Genomic DNA, 18,178 nt, shown 5'->3' with positions numbered 1-18,178 from the left:
ACAACTTCCTTTAATTGTGTTTGAAGTTTTCAGTATTTTTTTGAACATCTTACCCTCTAAAGGAGAAAAGGTGTTAGAGTATCAGATTAAGTAAAATAAATTACTTAATACGATGATTAATTATGAGATTCTTTCACTAAACTAACCAGTTTTTGTATTGAGTCATTTTCTCTGCATAATAAATACTAATACAAACAGTTTGTCCCAAAGTCTCATTATAACTTATTTAGTATAACACCTTGGAGAACATCTGCTACATATATATACCAGACACGTACTTATAGTTATATACTACAATGACCCAAAACTATTTGCATTACCAAATTTGTTGAATATATTTAATGTATGGTACTTCATGTTAATATAATCAATAGAGTCTAATTACAACCTATTTTATTGAACTAAGAAAAGGTACACTTTATTAAATGTTAATGAACAAATTTCTGTCATGTGTTGAGTCATGTTTCCAAAACAAAGGAAATTGTAGATTTTATATGCGTGTTTAATTATTTAATTCTAAAGGCTAGACGGCCACCTTTCCAGCCCTAGTGGTAGTGGAGTCCAAATCTTCTCAACAGAATCCATCGTTTACTTTAAATTAAACCCAACATTATAAATAAAAAAGCTTTTGTGCCAAAAGTCAGGAAACCAAACTTAATCAAATCACCTACTTTTTTGCTATTATCTTTGAGTTATTGACATGGAAAAGCACTAAAAAAGGATACTTGTTCCTTGTGATTAAACTTGTGCATTATGCATTCAGAAGAACAAACTTTATTACACTATACCATTGATATATATATTAAGCATAATATCCGATATAGGAAGGTGTGGATGATGTCGATGACTTGTCAACTACTAGCAAAAAGGTGTATAAAATTTCATGGTTGATTTATACATATATAAAATAATTTGCTATTATACAAAGAAATATTTGATTATACATATATAAAATAATCATCTGCTCTATATATCATCGAGACATGTGATTGCACAGTAGATTAGTGCCTGATTAATGATTACCAATAATATAAAAAACAACAACATAAAAATGTGTTTTCTTTGGAGAGATTTATGATCTTTTGTTTAAGTCGATAGATACTGGACAACATTAATTCATGAATAGTTGAGTTAAGTCACGCTAATTGGTCCAAGAAAGAAGGAACCAGGGGTTGATTTAGTTTGTTCCATGGTCTTAGCCTTGTCCTTGGAGACTGAAAGAGTGAGTTCCAGATCAGGAATTGCTGCACTACTATTATTTGATGAAGATTTCATCTGAGGATGAAGCCACATAACAGCTTCATGATCTGCACCTGCTTCATCTTGACAACAATCATCACTATCTTTCTGCTCACCTGTCTTGGTTTCTTGTGCTTGAAGAAGTGACAAGGTGACATCGTTCTCAATTTCACCTCTGGATTTAGTAGGAGAAACCAAATCATCTGACTTACAGTTAGAGCTGCCACCAACCTGCCATAATTAATCAATATCTGTAAACACCAAATTCCATCACATATATAAAAATGGGGTAACTATAAGGAGTTCATCTATATATATATATATATATATACCAAGTCAAAAAGACTTGAACGTCTCTTTTTCTTGTTCAAGGTTGCAAGCCGAATAAAGTACTTTTGAGCATGGCTTGCAACTTGTGTTGGGGTTCTTGTAGTCACATAGTTTCTAGAGATACCTCTCCAATCACCTTTTCCCAGCTTTTCCAGTCCAACAAGGAATGTTCTGTGCTCTTCTTCCGTCCATGGCACTCCTATATTATATGTGTATATACGCACAAAGATGATCATATATACATCAAAGACATGTAATATAAAAAGATGGGTGAAAGAAGAAAGAAAATATTAAGTAGTTTTTGACAAAATCTGGTTTTTTCTGAGCAAGAACACACGAAAGTCGCTGGTATGGAACTTTAATGGAGAAAATGAGTGAGGTAAAGTATTGAAAGAAAATAGATAAACATGATGATGGAGGAATAGATCTATAATGTGAATGAATTTGACTGTGATGCATACCTTTCTTCCTGTCTTGTGGTCGAACAATGAGGCCATCGGAATCTGATAGATAGCCAACAGAAGCTTTTTCAGGATGGTCGTCAATAGATATTCTTGATGAAGAAAAGGAGGAAGATGGAGAGGATAATAAGGGCAAGGAATCCATGCTGAAGCTTTTCTTCATGGTAAGAGAAGAAGAGTTTGATATGTGTAGTTGGACCCCAAAGAGACGAACTCCTACGAAAGTTGCTCTGAAAGAAGAGCAGGTTCTGGAATTATGACCTATGTTTCCACAATGTGAGCATTTTCTGCCCATTTTCCCCTCTCAGCTGACAACCTCAGCAGCAGAATACCAAACCGGAGCTTCAAAGAAAGAGAGAGAAAAAGAGAGCAGCAATAACAGACATGTTTGGTGGTATATATGATGATGAATGAGGTGTGGGGTTTGTGAAATTGGAAGCACACCTAGAGAAATTAATTGGATGGACATAGTTTATTCTTGAAATATATATATATATATATATATGCTTCTGCAATAATTTTCTATGTTTTATTCTTTTCCGCTTTTATACACAAGAAATCATGAGGATATAGATACCTTATCTTATTTGGTGAGTACTTGAGTTTTAGGGTTGAACACGGCATACGCAGACATCATGTCCCTCGTATACAAAAACACGTGTATTTTTCTAATGTTTTTAACCACTTCATCTGTATTTACAAGATAATCTCATTTACCGTTTTACAGAAAAGTATAGTTATACATATATAATGGTTTATATACGTATGAGTAATTAACTGTTGCAAATATCTTATGTATACAATTTTTGTATAAGTTGAAGGGAAAAGACATATCACATCATGCTTTAAAAGCAGCATGCAGATTGCTTTGCAAAGGTACATTTGTCATAATTAAAACCTGAGATTCATAGGTAAAGTCCAGCTAATTAAAGATATGTGTTAATAATTTTATACAAGAGAATGAAATAAAAGTGTTTATGGTCTTTTATATTTTGTTTGGTATGATTGGGTGCATTCGATGTATGATGCTATCTAAAGAAAAGAAAGTATTTTGATATTAAAGTTAATATGTGTTTGAGCACTGTGATAATAAATACGTAATAAAAGTAATTAATTACTTGAATACGCAATTGATTAGACGATACTGTCAAAAAAAGTATATAAGAACACGATTTACATTTTAATCCATCACTCCAAAATGAGCACGATTATTAAATCTCCTCATGCTTGCTTGATTAAATTATTCATGAGAAAGTGGTGTTATATCAGCCAGCACCTTGGTAGTGGTTTGTGGTATTATTAATTAATTAATTAAGCATTAGGTGAAGATTGTTTTAGTTATAATTTCGGATAACGATACTCTGACAATATTTTTTGATAACATTTTAACATCATTTATTATTTTAAAATTATTTCATAATCAATAATAATAATCTAAACACTAACCTGAATGTTGAAGAGGTTAAAATATTGTAAAAAAAAATATTGTGAAAGTATATTATTCTATGATTTGCACCGCAGAAGAAGTATGAGAGTGATTTGGCATTATGTTGGGAAGGAATCTTGTGGTGTTTAGGGAATATATAGTATTGCATATGATGTTTCTTATCTGATTCCTGAACTTAGTCATTGACCTATCAAAGTCCTTGAAGAGCACTGTCTGCATAAAATAAATATAACAGTCACAGTGTTATATATTAAACACGTCTTTTTCTGTGTGCTTCCTTAGGACGTGACGACGCAGATGGCAGAATGAGAAAAAAAAAGAGAGAAAGGACGACCAATCTGAAAAAATTAACACAATAGTATTTGTTTTAAATTATTCTTTTCTTATTATGTATAAATACATAGTTAAGTATTACAAGAAAACTTTTTTTTTTTTACATTATATCTCCTATTCTATTCACCTAATTAACCTGTTTATTTTAAAGTTTTAGCAAGTATTTCATATTCAATTATACGCTAAAATTATTTACATTTGAAATTAAATATTATTATTTAACTTTTACAAAATGATTTATTAACTAATTTTTTTTATTATTATGAAGTTAATGACATTTTTCGTATTTTATTTAGTTTTTGTAGCTTTATGGCAAAAATAGTTATTTTCATTTAGTCTTTGTGTAATTTTTTATTAGTATATTGTACTCTTTATTAGTAAATAAAAGAATTTCATTAGAATTTAGGATAAAGAAATAAAAGACTTCCAAACTTTTAAACTTTAATATTTGTTTTTCATACATTTTTAATTTTATTTATCTTTTATTTTTTAAAATTAATAAATCATTTATTCGTCATAAGATAAAAAATTTATACTAATTAAATATGAAAATAACCTTAATTTAAAAAAAAATAGATATAAATAATAAAGCTAGTTCTCACTCCCCATATTCCATTACCATCTCTAGATTGACCAGAAACCTTTTATTTTCAAATGTTAACAAGTCCATTCACCCTCTCTTATCTACTGCTGTTTCATATTTCATCATTAAGTTCATTTATTTGGAAAAGTAACTTAATATTCAGATACAAAGTATATACGTATTCGAACCCAAAATACAACACATATCAATCAAATTCCACCTCACAAACAGAGAACAAAACCAGAAGAAAAATCCATTAGTACAAAATATGCAGTACTTATACCAATGAGAAACTAACCAATATCTTCCAAGAAAAAGCTATTAAACAGCGACACATTAATTATAATAATCAATCTTACACATCTTTTGTTTTTCTTTATGATGATCAACCAGCTGAATAGATACAATATTACATCACCAAAATCTCCAGAAGATATAATGTCCAATGTATGAGCACTTTGTTTCTACAGAAATAGCTCAGGCCACTAAATTTTCAACTGTGAGATACATTATATTAAGAGTATGAGTACCCTTACAACAGCTGAAGGATCATCACAACAGCTGTTTATTCATTATGATGCAACTTTTTAATGGTAATTCATTCCTCATTAATGCAGTGCCCTTCTGATTTTGCCAAGAGCTATCTTCTTGAAAACATCGCTGTCCTAAGTCAAAAGCAACACAAATAAAGAAAACACAGTCATTACACAGACGAGGAAACTGGGAGCTGTTTTCGACACTTTTCGACACTTCATTCTGCATGTCAGACCCTATAAAATCTTTTACTTCTTCCAATCATTTACCTACTTTTTATCTCATTTCATCTATCACTAATCACCTTCACTTACACATAATCACATCTTAATTATCAATTATTGACACATAAGTATATCTATATGCACACCAAGTTCCACACATCCCTGTTATTTTGTTAATACATGAACCAGTAGTTTTAACGTTATTTATGATTTCTTTTTATAACAATTATATGTAGAAATTTCATCCACTAAATAAATACCAATTTATAATACACAAGTGAATTCAAATTTTATCTTTTTATGAAATGAAATTAAATTTAAAGTTTATTTCTAGTAGCTGTAGAGTTAAAGTTCACTTCTTACAAAATTCATCTGGTAAAAATTATTGCAGTTATAATACATGTCTATTATATTATTAAGTAGAAAAAAATATTCATACATATTTTTTTTATAATATTTTGATATAATATACATATTCCTTTTTATTAATTTTGATATAATATACATATTCGTAAACCCGAAACAAATTGAATGCTAAGAAAAAAGAAGGCCCATTTGTTAGCCCAAGAGAGTGAGCCCAGTCAATATGAAGTTACGACAGCATGTTTAGAGGAACTGCAGCAGAAAGCTATGGCGGAAGAACCGAAACCCCCACAACCTTCCGATCCTCCATTACCGTTTGATCCTAGTCGGAGTATCTCTCTCTCTCTCTCTCTCTCTCTCTCTCTCTGTTACAGATTCTGATTTCTGTTTTCTTTTTTATGTCTTCTCGTGCATTGAAATTTTGAGTTTAGGGCTTCGATTTGAAACATCAGGCGTGCATTGATATTTGTGATTGTGGATATATCCTGTAATTGACATTGCAATTGGGAGTTGTGCACTTGATTGATTATAATTTTTTTTTAATTTTCAATTATCGTTGAAGTGGTCGGTATCATCAAGAGGAAGGCGTTAATCAAAGACCTAGCAGCGGTGTACCATGCCGAATGCCTTGCTTACTGTCAAGAGCTTTTGGAACTTCAAACCAAATGGGAAGAGGTGAAATGCAAACTCGTTTTCGTCTATTTTCTATTATATTTCTCTGATTAATTTTAGAGCCTCTTATATTGTTGGCATTTAAGTAGTATAAATAGATAATGCTTGGTACACACTCCCTAGACTAGTCACATTACCTCACTTGAGTCGAATCTTTGTGAAGATACAGAAACCGAGTTGTGACTGTTAGTTTTGTGAAGAAACAGAAACAGAAACCTAGACTAGTCACATAGCCCATTTGCAAAAGAGTTCACCTGACAACACGTAGAAGCTTTTGGATTTGGCTTATTGAATTCGAGGACTGTGCATTAGGAGAATAAGTGTCGTTTGAATTAACTTATCTTTAAACAAGAAAGTAAAATAAATTGAATTTCCCCCAGATTATAATTAACTTATGCGCTGAATATTTATTCAAGTTCCTGTCATCTGTTTCTCGAGTACTTAAGGTGAATAAGTTTATTTTAACTTTTGGGAATGTATATGAATCTCCAAAACCTCTCGCTTTTAAGATTTTAACAGAATACATGCACGTTTTTAACAAAATATTGTTAAGACTACCTTAATATTCTAATAAATGATTTTTCTACACATTATCTCTTCTAAAGGGTTACCCTCCTTGAGATAAGCCAAGTACCAAGATTTTAAGCTACTTCATAATTTAATCCAATCGGGTTGGACGATTATTCAAATCATTGGAACTGATTCAACCTTGGAGACATGCTAACAGGACCAGATAGTTGATGGTCCTCCCTAACTCCCCCAAATAATTTGCACCACTACTTCTTAGTCAATCAATGGTGACATTTTTTTAATTTCTCAGGAATTCGTAGATGGCTGTGCAGATATCAGATTCTTTCAGTTCTATTTTTTGTATGATAATGAATACCCCAATGGATTGTCCTTCCTAGAGTATTAAAACGTGCACTTTTCCCCCTTTCAAGTTTCAAATAGTTTTGCTCCAGCCTCCCCTTAAGGGTTTGTTTGAATTGAGGATTGGAGATAAGGGAGTCATTTCTTTTCATTGTCCACTAAATTTCCCTTAATCTAAACCATTCAACTTTACACTCTCTTTCTTTCCTTTTTCAATCCTCAATCCAAACAAACCTTAAAAGTTTGAAGTCATAATGATATAACTGTGTCTTTCGCAGTATTATAAATATAAATATATCCTTGCCTTCGAAGTACTAAAATATAAATATGAAGTGAGAGTAGGTTATATTAGTTTTTCAATTTAATTGATTATTCTTTACCTGTGTCTCAATTGTTTCAGCCATTTATCGACTTAAAAACTCCAGAGGAATCAAAAAAGGAGACGGCACGATCCTCTAAACGTGCAAAAAAGTTGCGATAGGTATGATTCAGCATAATTTCATTGCCATTGTAAATTTCAATTGTCTATAGATGTAGATTCAGTGAGACCTTCATACTCTGGTTTCCACCTAAATATCCTAGAATATTTTTTTCGCATGCAAGATCTTCACTGCACTTGCTATAATTAATTACCAATTGTCCCAGTTTTATTAGGTTTTTGAAAAACAAATGTTGAGTAAACCTTTTGACAGATTCCTTGTTTGTTTTGGATGCATGGGAAGGTGTCATCTGCATCATTTTATTATATTGGAAAGCTGCGTGGTTCATTAGTTTTTGTCCATTTCAGGCCTTCAGAAGAATACCTTATGTTCGCTGTTAGTGTTGATGTACTATCAGAGCACGTATTTGACGTAGTATTGATGTGCTTTTTCAATGCTATTGACTGAGACGTCAAGTGAGATTTCATCCTTCAGTTTGCAGTTATAGAGCATTTCTCCACTGCTCGACGAAAAATAGATAAATGAGCAATATAATTTTTGTTTGGAATGATGTATAGAATATTCAGCCCTGCATTCAGATTTGGGGTTCAATCCATTGTCAATATATTTTAGCATGCTTTGCTATTCTATTTATTTTCCTGTTGCAAATTTTTAGCCTTGTGGTTCTTTTGGAAGCTTACATATGTTAATAAATTAGTTTTCTGAAAGAGATCAGCTACCGATAAATTTTATACATTTCAAGGCAAACTTGATGGAGAGAAAAGTGACAAGTGAGGTTATTATGTGGAGAATGTGTTAAGGGTCGAGATCCCTGTGTTTAGAGAATGATACATTCAGTACCTATACAAAACTTTCAAATACAGCAATGAAAAGAACCACTCCATCGTAAACTAAATTCACTGTAAACTGTCTCCTGTAGGCTTCAAGAGACATTCCAGTGTCTAATCCTGCATATTCCACGACGATTTTCTGCAATTGAGTTGCGAATAGACTGCAACATAGCACGGACAGCAGGAACGTGACCCAATTCTTCATGCAGCTCCTGCAGAATAAGCTTACCATGAGAAATCCACCCTAAGGAAGACACCAGATACCTCACCAACTCCCTAAAGAAATAGGCCAAAACAAATAATACCACTTCTGCAATCCTTTCTTCTAAAGACCCCGCATTTGCATCAAAGGACATGAATATCTTTCTATAAGCTGTTCTCAGGTTTCTGATCTGAAACATTACCCAAAAAATTTGTTTAGTGGTGATGAAAATACAATTAAGGCCAACTAAATTTAAAAAGTGATAAACCTCTGCAGTGCTGAATCCACACCGTGTAAGGCCCACTAAATTAAGACCACGAAGCTCAGCTCTTTCTCCGGCTACCATCACGTACTTTGGGACATCTTGTGTAAGCTTCATTTAAGTAAGAACATGACATTGTAGTTGCATACTTCAGTAGTTCTAAATCAATTTGGCATGGTAAAAAGGTATTTGCTTAACAAGTTCTTCAATAAGGGTATATTGATTATTGTATACAACATACTGTTATTCAGACCGTTGGTAAATAAATGGGCCACACTGAGGGTACATTTACCACAGCCTTCGGTCACTAGATAACTAGATCCTGCTTAAACTTTCCGTTGACTGGCTTAGATTTTGTACAAATCTTGCATGATTGCGGAAAAATCATATCTCTTGTTAGAAAACAGATTAATTTAAGACTGAGATTAACAGAAAAACCTACCACAGAACCACCACCGAGAAAAGAGTACGAGCCAAGATGACAGAATTGGTGCACAGCAGTTCCACCTCCAGTGTGAACATAGTCCTACATGCGAAGAGTTTTAGTTGATTTTCTAAATTCTATGCTTAAAACACAACAAAATAACAAACATATTTTACAATGAAAAGGTGATTTAGGTTTTAAAACTTACTTCCACTTCGACATGTCCAGCCAGAAGAGTGTTGTTAGCAAAAATATTGTTGTCACCAATCTTGCAATCATGGGCAATATGACACGAGCCCATTATAAGATTTCCATTACCAATAACCTGATCATATGATCACGGTGAGTATTATAAGGTACATTTTATGTGTCCGAAAATTTCTGAGGTTTTTCTTTACTGTAAAAAATTAACGAAGCCGTCTTCTTACCGTCCTATAAGTTGATTTTGAAGATCGGTGGATTGAAGTATGTTCCCTGATATCATTATTGTCTCCAATTTCCAGGAAACATTCATCCTCTGGCTGCATGAAAGGCACATTAAAAGCTTACATTTTTTCCAAAATAAATTCAACCCTTAACATGAACACAAACAGTGAAAATAATGTCACAATATAACCAGTTAAATAATCAATCATGCACTTTGTCCAAATAGCTTAGCCCTTTTACTATGACTAGATCCTCAACATGGTATTGAAGAGCACACTAGTCTGATGTATCCATCCTTCAAACACAATGAACTTTCAAGTCGAGGATCGAGCAATGATTTAATTAATACCATTGCTATGCCTTTTTGAACAAGCTTAAGCTTAATTGTTGTGTCCAGAATAAAAACAAACTGTAATAATTGAATAAGACTGCTCATTGAAGTTGGAAGAAAAAATTAAGTCAATCTGCTTTGTTAGAATGCATCTCTGTGAAGCACAATTTACAGTGAAACATTTGGAGTTTGAAACCAGTCAATTAAGAATTGGTTAAAAAACTAATAAATTGGAATGCAACTAAAGGAAAAGAAGAACAAAAGAAATTGAAAACAGAAAGTCAATTTAAAACTTCAAGCAAATTAAAAGAGATAAAAGTGCGTCCAAGGCATACAGGCTTTGTTTCTGAAAAAAAAAACAATCTTTCAATATTTCTGCAATACACATACATAATTAAAATACTTAAACAATGATCAAACACTTTTTATAGACTTGTCAGGATTTTTACAGGTAGAAATACTTAAAGTCAAACACTTTTTATAGACTTTTCTTGAGCATTTTCAATTAACCTTAGCAAAATACCCCCCTATGAAAAAAATGTTAAAACTCATATCTATAACACAATAAACAATGACAATCATAATTCTGAAGTCATTAATCAGATTACATGGAATGACTGTGTATGTATAGAAACCTCCACCGGTTTATGTGGAGCATACCTTGTGTTTCATGTCTTGACATTTGACACCAATCACAGCATGATATCCTATTGAGTTATTGCTTCCAATGACGGTACATCCAGGATAATCATCACCAACAACAGCACCACTATCATATAATGGAACAAAAAAGTAGCATTCAGAAAAGCAAAACCTTATCTGAAACAGTGATCTTAGGTGTGAACACTGAACTCACGTCATCAACGTACAATTGTCCCCTAACTCTGTTCTTCCAGAAACATGGCTTCCAGGGTATAGTCGACAACCATTCCCCAGCTTTGCAGAGGAGCTAACAGAACAAAAGGGACCAATCGAAACACCCTAAGCACAATATTTGATTAGGAAGTGAAAATATGTTTGATTAACGGACAACATTATTATTAAAGTGATTTGAAGTACCCAATGGCGATTCAGTAGAAAAGGAGGAAACTTTGGTTGAAGCAATAAAAGGATAAGCAAAGACAGACAGCAATGGATTGAAAAGAGAGAAAGAGTAAAAAAGAAGTACTTGGCCTATGAGGGCATCGGGATGAACGGCGGCAGTAGGGTGGATAAAACTTGGTTTTGTGAGTGTGGAAGTGTGAACATGCTCCCTCTCTGCAACATCTGCAACTCACGGTGAAATCAGAAAGAGAAAGAGAGCGATTTGAATGAATTGAGTGAATAGGGAACATACGAGAGAAGACGAAGATGAAGCGAGGGTGATGGAGCGCAGAAGAAAGGGAAAAGCGGCAGCGACTGCGAGCTTTCAGCAACCAACCCGCCATTGTTGCTTTGCTTTCAAACATCAGCACACTATTTCTCAATTGCCGAAAACACTGATTATAATTTGTTTCAAAAAACAAACATTATCAGTTATTCTTATACTAATTACTATTGTTTAAGAATTCTAGAACACAAATTAAACATATTAGTGATTCTAGATACTAATACTTTAAAACTGTCTGAAGAAGAAAATTTAAAGAAATTTTCAAAGCTTTAGATTTTTTTACGATTTGAATTTCTTAAAACTACAACTTTAATATACATTATAAACGTAAAAATAAAATTGTATTCTATCATAAATTTAAATGTTTTAAATTAAGTTTTCATTAAAAAAATTAACTATATTTAGTATTCAAAAAAATATATTTTTTAATTAAATTTTGATTATTTAATTTTGCCGTCAATTAAAATTATGGAATAGTTATATTGTATTATTTTGTATTGTCATTAGTTATATGTTTTTACATTAAAAAAACAAATAATTTATAAATTTGGATTTTTCAATTTAATTCTTATTAAAAAATTGTTTTATTACATATTCATAAATGTATCATTTTATTTTGCAATTTTTACAATAAAAAAAAGCTCTTCAACCTTAATTATTTTTACGAAACGATATTATCTTATGACTCCACATGGTTAATTTGAATTTTATCTTAGTACTTATTTAAAAACAATGAAACAATTTTTTTTATATAAAAATAATCAAGGTTACAAAGATTATTTATACTATTGTTATGTTAATTCACTTAACAATAAAATTAAACGAGAAATACTCGATTAAAAAATATACAATTTTAAGATAGTTAATAAAAAATGTATATTAAATATTTAATTAAAAACATAATTTATGAAAAATTTAAAACTCAAGTCATTTATTTATTATTTATTATTTATTATTTATTTTACATTTTTCATGTAGAAACAAACAAATGAATTTAAAATATCACTCTAATATGCATAGTTTTTTTAAAATAAAAGCTTAATTTTAAAAAGTTAAATTTATGGGAAATTTAAAAGTTAAATTATTTCTTTAAATCAAACGGTATTTAAGAGTGGAAAGTGTAAATATGAGTGTAGATTTCACCAAACATGCATTTTTATATTTGAGATAAAAAAAAACTAAAAAAAACTATTTAATTCATTGGCAAACAACTAAAAGCACTAAGAAGAATATGAATTGTTTATAAAATACAATAAAAGTAAAAAATAAAGTTCGTTGATTATTAAGAACAATATGAATGACTTCATCAAAATCTATGTTTCGACTTCATCACGATACACACAGCTTCACCTTAAACTTCCTCAATTCTTCTTCATTCTTTTCAACTTTGCAAAACATAACCTTCTAACATCTGGAGTACCTGTACGAGAAATATACTTCAAAACAACTATATCATTATAATTCAAGAAAAATAAATGTGGCTAACAAGAATCACAATTAATTTATTTTTTAAAGGAAATCACAATTAATTAAGCACTTTCAATTACAAAACATTATTCATAGTAACACATCAATGCAATAAACTATAAATTAAAAAAAAAACTTAATTTTGCAACCTGAGACATGGGTGGCCTTAAACGAGGATGGTGTTGGATGCAGAGAGTGGAACATTGCAGCATGCGATGAAGTTCCTCATCAATGATGCAGTTTCTTATGTTTGGGTCTACAACTTCATCAATGTCACCTCGCTCAACCAAACCCTATTCAAATATTTGAACTCACTAAGATTGTTTCACATATTTTCAATATTGATAACTTAGGTCCAAGTTCAATAACAAGTCAAGAACCCATCATGAAATGACCAACCAACAAGATGATTTGGACCCAAGTCCATCTTGAAATCAAGGCTCAATTATTAGAGAAATGATTAGGAGACTTGAAAAGGATCTCAAAGACAATCTCAAGCAAGAAGCATTGAAGAAATACTTTATTTTGAGCAAAGTATAGATTGCTTTCAGATTGGGTTGTGTAGCCGAAACCCCTTCTCGCCAGCATGCTTCACACATGTACATGTGGTCTTTGATTCACTAAATACGATTGATCATCAGCCTAGCATAGGGCACCGAATTTGATTGTTGAATCTGCTATAAATCAGCATCTTTGCCCCTTGTATCATTATTTTTAGAATTTACAGAGTTATGTTGTTGCTACTTTGCCAGCCTTGCTATGCATCGAAAGTCGTTCTCCTTGCTTCTTCCCTCACCCCTCTAGCTTCCTTTCATAGACGGTAGGCTGCCTTAGCTAGTGTCACCTCCACCGAAGCACCTCACTCACCATATAATCCATTAACCTTCACTTAAACCGCTGCCAGTCTATCTACTTTGATATCCTCTTGTTGCTCAGTGCTTCATGGCTTTCAAATGTGCTAGATCAAGCCATCATTATAGGTTTATGGATTTACGAGTTTAGGGGTTTAAGGTTTGAGGTTTTGGATTTGGGGTTTGGGATTTGAGATTTGAGGGTTGAGGTTGGCGTATGGATTAGTGTCTAGGGTTTAGGGTTCATGGTTTCGAGTTCAGGGTTTAAGAGTTTAATGTTTTAGCGATTTAGGGTTTCGGAATTAGGTTTTAGGAATTTTAGTGTTTAAGGTGTGAGGTTTTTTAGGGGTTTTGGTTTAGGATTTTATGGGTTTAGGGTTTAAGGTTTGAGATTTTGGTGTTTGGGATTTGGGGTTTGAGATTTGGGGTTTAAGATTTATGGTTTGGGGTTAGGGTTTAGGGTTCGTGTTGTAGCGGTTTAGGGTTTTTATGAGTTTAGTTTAAGGTATATAGTTTAAGGTTTGAGGTTTTTGGGTATGGGGTTTGGGGATTGGGGTTTGGGATTTGGGTTTGGGGTTTTGGGGTTTGGGTTTGGGTTTTGTTTTTTGGGGTTTTGTTTTTGTGGTGTGGGATTTATAGGATTTAAGGGTTAAAGGTTTTAGTATTCAGGGTTTATGGTTTTAGGGGTTTATGGATTTAGAGGTTTACTAGTTTAAGGTTTGAGGTTTGGAGTTTTAAGTTTTGGGTTTGAGCTTTGGGGTTTGAGGTTTGGGGTTAAGGTTTAAGATTTAGGGTTTAGAGTTTTGTGTTTTGTGGTTTGAGATTTGGGATTTAGGGTTTAAAATTTTTGGTTTAGGATTTATGGTTAAAGTGTTAAAGATTTTAGGCTTTAGGATTTGTGGTTTTAGATGTTTAGCGGTCTAGAGATTCAGGGTATTATGGGTTTAAAGGTTTAGAAAACCCCAAATCCCCAAACTCAAACCCCAAATCTCAAACTTGAAAGCCTAAACTCTATACCAAAAAACCACAAACCTCAAATCATATACCCTAAACCAAAACCCATAAAACCCTAAATCTCTAAAACTTAAACCCTAAATCCCAAACTCAAAACCCTAAACTCCAAACACCAAAACCCCAAATCTCAAACTCCAAACCCTAAACCCATAAAATCCTAAACCAAAACCCCTAAAAAACCCTACACCCTAAACACTAAAATCCTTAAAACCTAAACCTCAAACCCTAAATCGCTAAAACGTTAAACCCATAAACTTTTAATCCCTAGACATTAATTCATACCCCCAACCTCAACCCTCCAACCCCAAATTACAAACCCTAAACTCTAAATCCCATACCAAAAACCACAAACCTCAAATCATATACCCTAAACCAAAACCCATAAAACCCTAAATCTATAAAACCTAAACCCTAAATTCCAAGCCCAAAACCCTAATTTCTCAAATCCTAAACTCCAAACACTAAAACCCCAAACATCAAACTTCAAACCCTGACCCATAAAATCCTAAACCAAAACTCCTAAAACACCATACACCCTAAATACTAAAATCCTTAAAACATAAACCTCAAACCCTAAATCGCTGAAATGTTAAACTCATAAACTCTTAAACCCTAAACTTTGAACGTGAAACCCTGAACCCTAGACATTAATTCATACCCCCAACCTCAATCCTTCAACCCTAAATTCTAAACCCTAAACCATAAATCTCTAAACTTGTAAATCCCTAAACCCATAATGATGGCTTGATCCAGGTTGAAGCCATGAAGCAATGAGAAACGAAGAGGATATCATAGTAGGTTCAAGTGAAGGTTAATGAATTATATGGTGAGTGAGATGCTTCGGTGGAGGTGACACTAGCTCATATAGCTTACCATCTATGGAAGAAAGCTAGAAGGGTGAGGGAAGAAGCAAGGAGAATGACTTTCGGTGCGGAGCAGGGCTGACAAAGATGCAACAACATAACTCTGTAAATTCCAAAAGTAATGATACAAGGGAGATAGGTGTTGATTTATAGCAGATTCAGCAATAATAGGCTCTTGACTTGCTATTGTTCTTGGCCCAAGTCATCAAATATGATGAACTGTAAAAAGCTTACCCATTCATGGAGGCATTGGTGGCTTCTATCCAAAGCTTTGCGTCCAGTAAGAAGCTCCAGTAATAGCACCCCGAACGAGTACACATCGGCTTTTTCAGTGATGTCACCACTTTCAGTATATTCTGGAGCCAAATACCTATGCATTTTCATATTAAAGTTTAGACATACCAATGGCTCAAAGTCATGAGTAAGGAAGATATTGCAGGGTCTAATGTCGCCGTGCACAATACAACCCACTCTACACTCTTCATGAAGGTATCTCAACCCACGAGCTACTCCCAGAGCAATTTTCTTGCGTGCAGACCAATTCAGTACATTTTCATTCTTTTCTGCAATCAACATATTGTTAAGATTTAAATATGCATATTCTTATTAACTACACCAACATAATTGCACCTTCTAAGGCATACAAAATATGCCAAAAAGCTTTGCAAACCAGAAAAACTTAATCTGTGCAAGTTTTGTAATGCAAAAAGTTCTTTTTTAACTTTTATGTAAATAAAGACTGAAACTTGCCATTTTCTATATACAAATTGAATGGTTTGAAATTCAAAATATTTACCATGAAGATGAGAATATAGAGATCCATTGCAGATATATTCATAAACCAGAATTTTTCTTCCATACTCCAAGCAAAACCCAATTAGCATCACAACATTACGATGTTGTGTGCAGCTTAAGACCTGAACCTGTGCAGAAAATTCTTCATCATCTTGAGTAGCAGCTAATTTACACTGCTTGATAGCAACAACCTGCCCATCAGATAGGACTCCACGGTGTACAGATCCAACCTCATTTTCTGCCAAAAGATTTTCCTGTGAAAATCCAGCAGTGGCAAGTTTCAGTTCAGCAAATGTAAACCATCTTGGAGGATTCCCAAACAAAGGTGCCTTATGCTGACAAATAGAGCACAATGGGAGTGACGCAGTAGTGCCATTTCTGCCTAGTGAAATTGCTTCTCTGACACTTCTGCTTATGTTCACATCAATTTTACAATTAAGCACTCCTAACACAGGATCGTGATCCAATTTATGAACCAGAGCCTCGTTAATGTTAATGTTTTTCGAAAACTCTTCATCACCACAAATTGCATTTGAAATCCATGGCTGGAAATATGACCCGCAGGATGACAAACTCATAATAATTTCACTCTCTGAATTGGATACACCTTCCTCCACATTTTTCACCTCGTTCTGAGAAAAGGGTAAATCTTTTCTTCGTCCTCCATCATTACCATATTGATAAAATGGTGAAGTCCAAGTCCAAGGTGTTGATGGTGTTCCAATGATACTAGCAGTCTTTGATCCTTGTTTAAGACTACTTCCAGGAGTAACAATTGGACACTTAATTGTATTTGCATGTTCAGATTTGCCTTTGAAGTTTCTTGGAAATGCATTGTGCTCCATATTTGTTGAAAGGATCAAATTCAATCGCAGAACGTTTGGCCCAGATCGCTCCATGATTACAACACTGCAATTCAGCTCCTCCATGCAGTATTTCTTTTCATTTTTCAATTTTCTGTAAACATTTGTGCGTAAAATTGTTTACCAATCATCAATTCACACACGTAAAATAGAACTGAATTGGCGTTACATGCACAAAGAACAAATTCTCTAGCATGTTCATTGCATTATTTCTTACCTGTCCAATATCACCCAGCTTGATTTGGCTCTCTTGGCTTCAGCAGCCACTGCTCCACAAAAAGAACCAGAAAGAATTTTGATTCTGATCTTTATCTATTTAAGTTTTGACACATGAGAGAAGCAGAATGTTACACATAAAGCAAAAGTGAAACACTGAAATTGAAAGGTTATGATTTAACCTTCTCTGGATCATAAAACTGATGAAGTTGAAGCACCATTTGGGAGCATGAATTCACAAAAACTTCTTTTTGATCTGAGACAGTTCCTAAACGGGATCTCCACTGAGCAGTGATACAATCAGTAGCAAAAGCAAGCCCAGAGAGACCCAGTGCCCTGATGTCTGAAGTGAAGACAAAACACAGTTAATAACATCGCTGTCATGTCTTAGGATAATGTCAGCATGTTTGAATATGGAATCATTTTTAAGAATCTCTTAGCCAAATAATAACAAAAGTGACATGAACGAGAAATACTTGAACAGAAAGGCGGAATGACAGCCAGCAGCTTAATACAATCTCCTGGTTGAACAACATTAGTCAAAGCCCACATCAAACCACTCCTTGAAACTTCTTTCGTTGCTTCAACTGCAACCACCACCACTTTCCCTGTCACTTTTCTGTAACAATCCTTTTGCTTCATTTCAACTATTACCAATCACTAATCAGAGTCAAATTCTTGATAAACAAAAAAATCATATAATTGAAGGAGTGTTTTAGAGAAGAGAAGCTTCAAAAATCGGAGAGAGAACAAAATATAAGCTAAAAAC

The 18,178-nt window shown here is 33.2% G+C and overlaps 4 protein-coding genes across 7 annotated transcripts; 1 reads left to right on the top strand and 3 right to left on the bottom strand.

Annotated features, from left to right (window-relative positions):
- Positions 1-870: 870 nt before the first annotated feature.
- LOC148199929 (transcription factor MYBS3-like) lies at positions 871-2,466 on the bottom strand. Its single transcript, XM_088113841.1, has 3 exons — positions 2,031-2,466; positions 1,572-1,768; positions 871-1,470 (listed from the first exon to the last, which is right to left on the bottom strand). The coding sequence occupies exons 1-3, from the start codon at positions 2,323-2,325 to the stop codon at positions 1,132-1,134; spliced, it is 831 nt and encodes a 276-aa protein (XP_087969967.1). The 5' UTR covers positions 2,326-2,466; the 3' UTR covers positions 871-1,131.
- Positions 2,467-5,695: 3,229 nt separating this feature from the next.
- Positions 5,696-8,129, top strand: LOC124848497 (uncharacterized). 3 transcript variants are annotated; one of them, XM_088114192.1, is made up of 4 exons: positions 5,696-5,845; positions 6,077-6,189; positions 7,457-7,537; positions 7,844-8,129. In XM_088114192.1, exons 1-3 carry the CDS (start codon positions 5,782-5,784, stop codon positions 7,535-7,537), a joined length of 258 nt encoding a protein of 85 aa, XP_087970318.1. In that variant the 5' UTR covers positions 5,696-5,781; the 3' UTR covers positions 7,844-8,129. The 3 variants fall into 3 exon arrangements, with proteins under 3 accessions (XP_087970318.1, XP_047182141.2, XP_087970319.1); XM_047326185.2 differs by having other exon boundaries at positions 7,779-8,129; XM_088114193.1 differs by having other exon boundaries at positions 7,749-8,129.
- Positions 8,130-8,248: 119 nt separating this feature from the next.
- On the bottom strand, positions 8,249-11,471 carry LPXA (bacterial transferase hexapeptide repeat-containing protein). 2 transcript variants are annotated; one of them, XM_047326184.2, is made up of 10 exons: positions 11,308-11,471; positions 11,140-11,228; positions 10,828-10,952; positions 10,632-10,740; positions 9,643-9,735; positions 9,423-9,539; positions 9,233-9,316; positions 8,797-8,901; positions 8,632-8,718; positions 8,249-8,538 (listed from the first exon to the last, which is right to left on the bottom strand). In XM_047326184.2, the coding sequence occupies exons 1-10, from the start codon at positions 11,417-11,419 to the stop codon at positions 8,419-8,421; spliced, it is 1,041 nt and encodes a 346-aa protein (XP_047182140.2). In that variant the 5' UTR covers positions 11,420-11,471; the 3' UTR covers positions 8,249-8,418. The 2 variants fall into 2 exon arrangements, with proteins under 2 accessions (XP_047182140.2, XP_047182139.2); XM_047326183.2 differs by having other exon boundaries at positions 11,140-11,237; positions 11,308-11,469.
- Positions 11,472-12,721: 1,250 nt separating this feature from the next.
- Positions 12,722-18,051, bottom strand: LOC124848505 (inactive protein kinase SELMODRAFT_444075-like). The gene is made up of 7 exons (XM_047326191.2): positions 17,886-18,051; positions 17,592-17,752; positions 17,411-17,505; positions 16,332-17,287; positions 15,770-16,098; positions 12,957-13,100; positions 12,722-12,760 (listed from the first exon to the last, which is right to left on the bottom strand). Exons 1-7 carry the CDS (start codon positions 18,049-18,051, stop codon positions 12,722-12,724), a joined length of 1,890 nt encoding a protein of 629 aa, XP_047182147.2.
- Positions 18,052-18,178: the final 127 nt, after the last annotated feature.

Source organism: Vigna umbellata, chromosome 4, assembly GCF_029865625.1.
Source record: "Vigna umbellata cultivar VRB3 chromosome 4, Vumbellata_1.0, whole genome shotgun sequence".
NCBI lineage: Eukaryota > Viridiplantae > Streptophyta > Magnoliopsida > Fabales > Fabaceae > Vigna > Vigna umbellata.
The sequence above is the reverse complement of the archived record's forward strand: the minus strand, read 5'-3'. Positions and strand labels throughout refer to the sequence as shown.

Coding starts and splice junctions, on each gene's coding strand:
- LOC148199929 (XM_088113841.1), bottom strand. CDS start 2,325: ATGGGCAGAAAATGCTCACATTGTGGAAACATAGGTCATAATTCCAGA. Junction 1,769..2,030: donor ACCACAAGACAGGAAGAAAG/GTATGCATCACA, acceptor CATATAATATAG/GAGTGCCATGGACGGAAGAA. Junction 1,471..1,571: donor GTTCAAGTCTTTTTGACTTG/GTATATATATAT, acceptor TAATTATGGCAG/GTTGGTGGCAGCTCTAACTG.
- LOC124848497 (XM_088114192.1), top strand. CDS start 5,782: ATGGCGGAAGAACCGAAACCCCCACAACCTTCCGATCCTCCATTACCG. Junction 5,846..6,076: donor ACCGTTTGATCCTAGTCGGA/GTATCTCTCTCT, acceptor TTATCGTTGAAG/TGGTCGGTATCATCAAGAGG. Junction 6,190..7,456: donor TTCAAACCAAATGGGAAGAG/GTGAAATGCAAA, acceptor CAATTGTTTCAG/CCATTTATCGACTTAAAAAC.
- LPXA (XM_047326183.2), bottom strand. CDS start 11,419: ATGTTTGAAAGCAAAGCAACAATGGCGGGTTGGTTGCTGAAAGCTCGC. Junction 9,736..10,631: donor GTCAAGACATGAAACACAAG/GTATGCTCCACA, acceptor CCTTTCATGCAG/CCAGAGGATGAATGTTTCCT. Junction 8,902..9,232: donor TTCTCGGTGGTGGTTCTGTG/GTAGGTTTTTCT, acceptor ACTTAAATGAAG/CTTACACAAGATGTCCCAAA.
- LOC124848505 (XM_047326191.2), bottom strand. CDS start 18,051: ATGAAGCAAAAGGATTGTTACAGAAAAGTGACAGGGAAAGTGGTGGTG. Junction 17,506..17,591: donor AGTTTTATGATCCAGAGAAG/GTTAAATCATAA, acceptor AAACTTAAATAG/ATAAAGATCAGAATCAAAAT. Junction 16,099..16,331: donor TCTATATTCTCATCTTCATG/GTAAATATTTTG, acceptor TGTTGATTGCAG/AAAAGAATGAAAATGTACTG.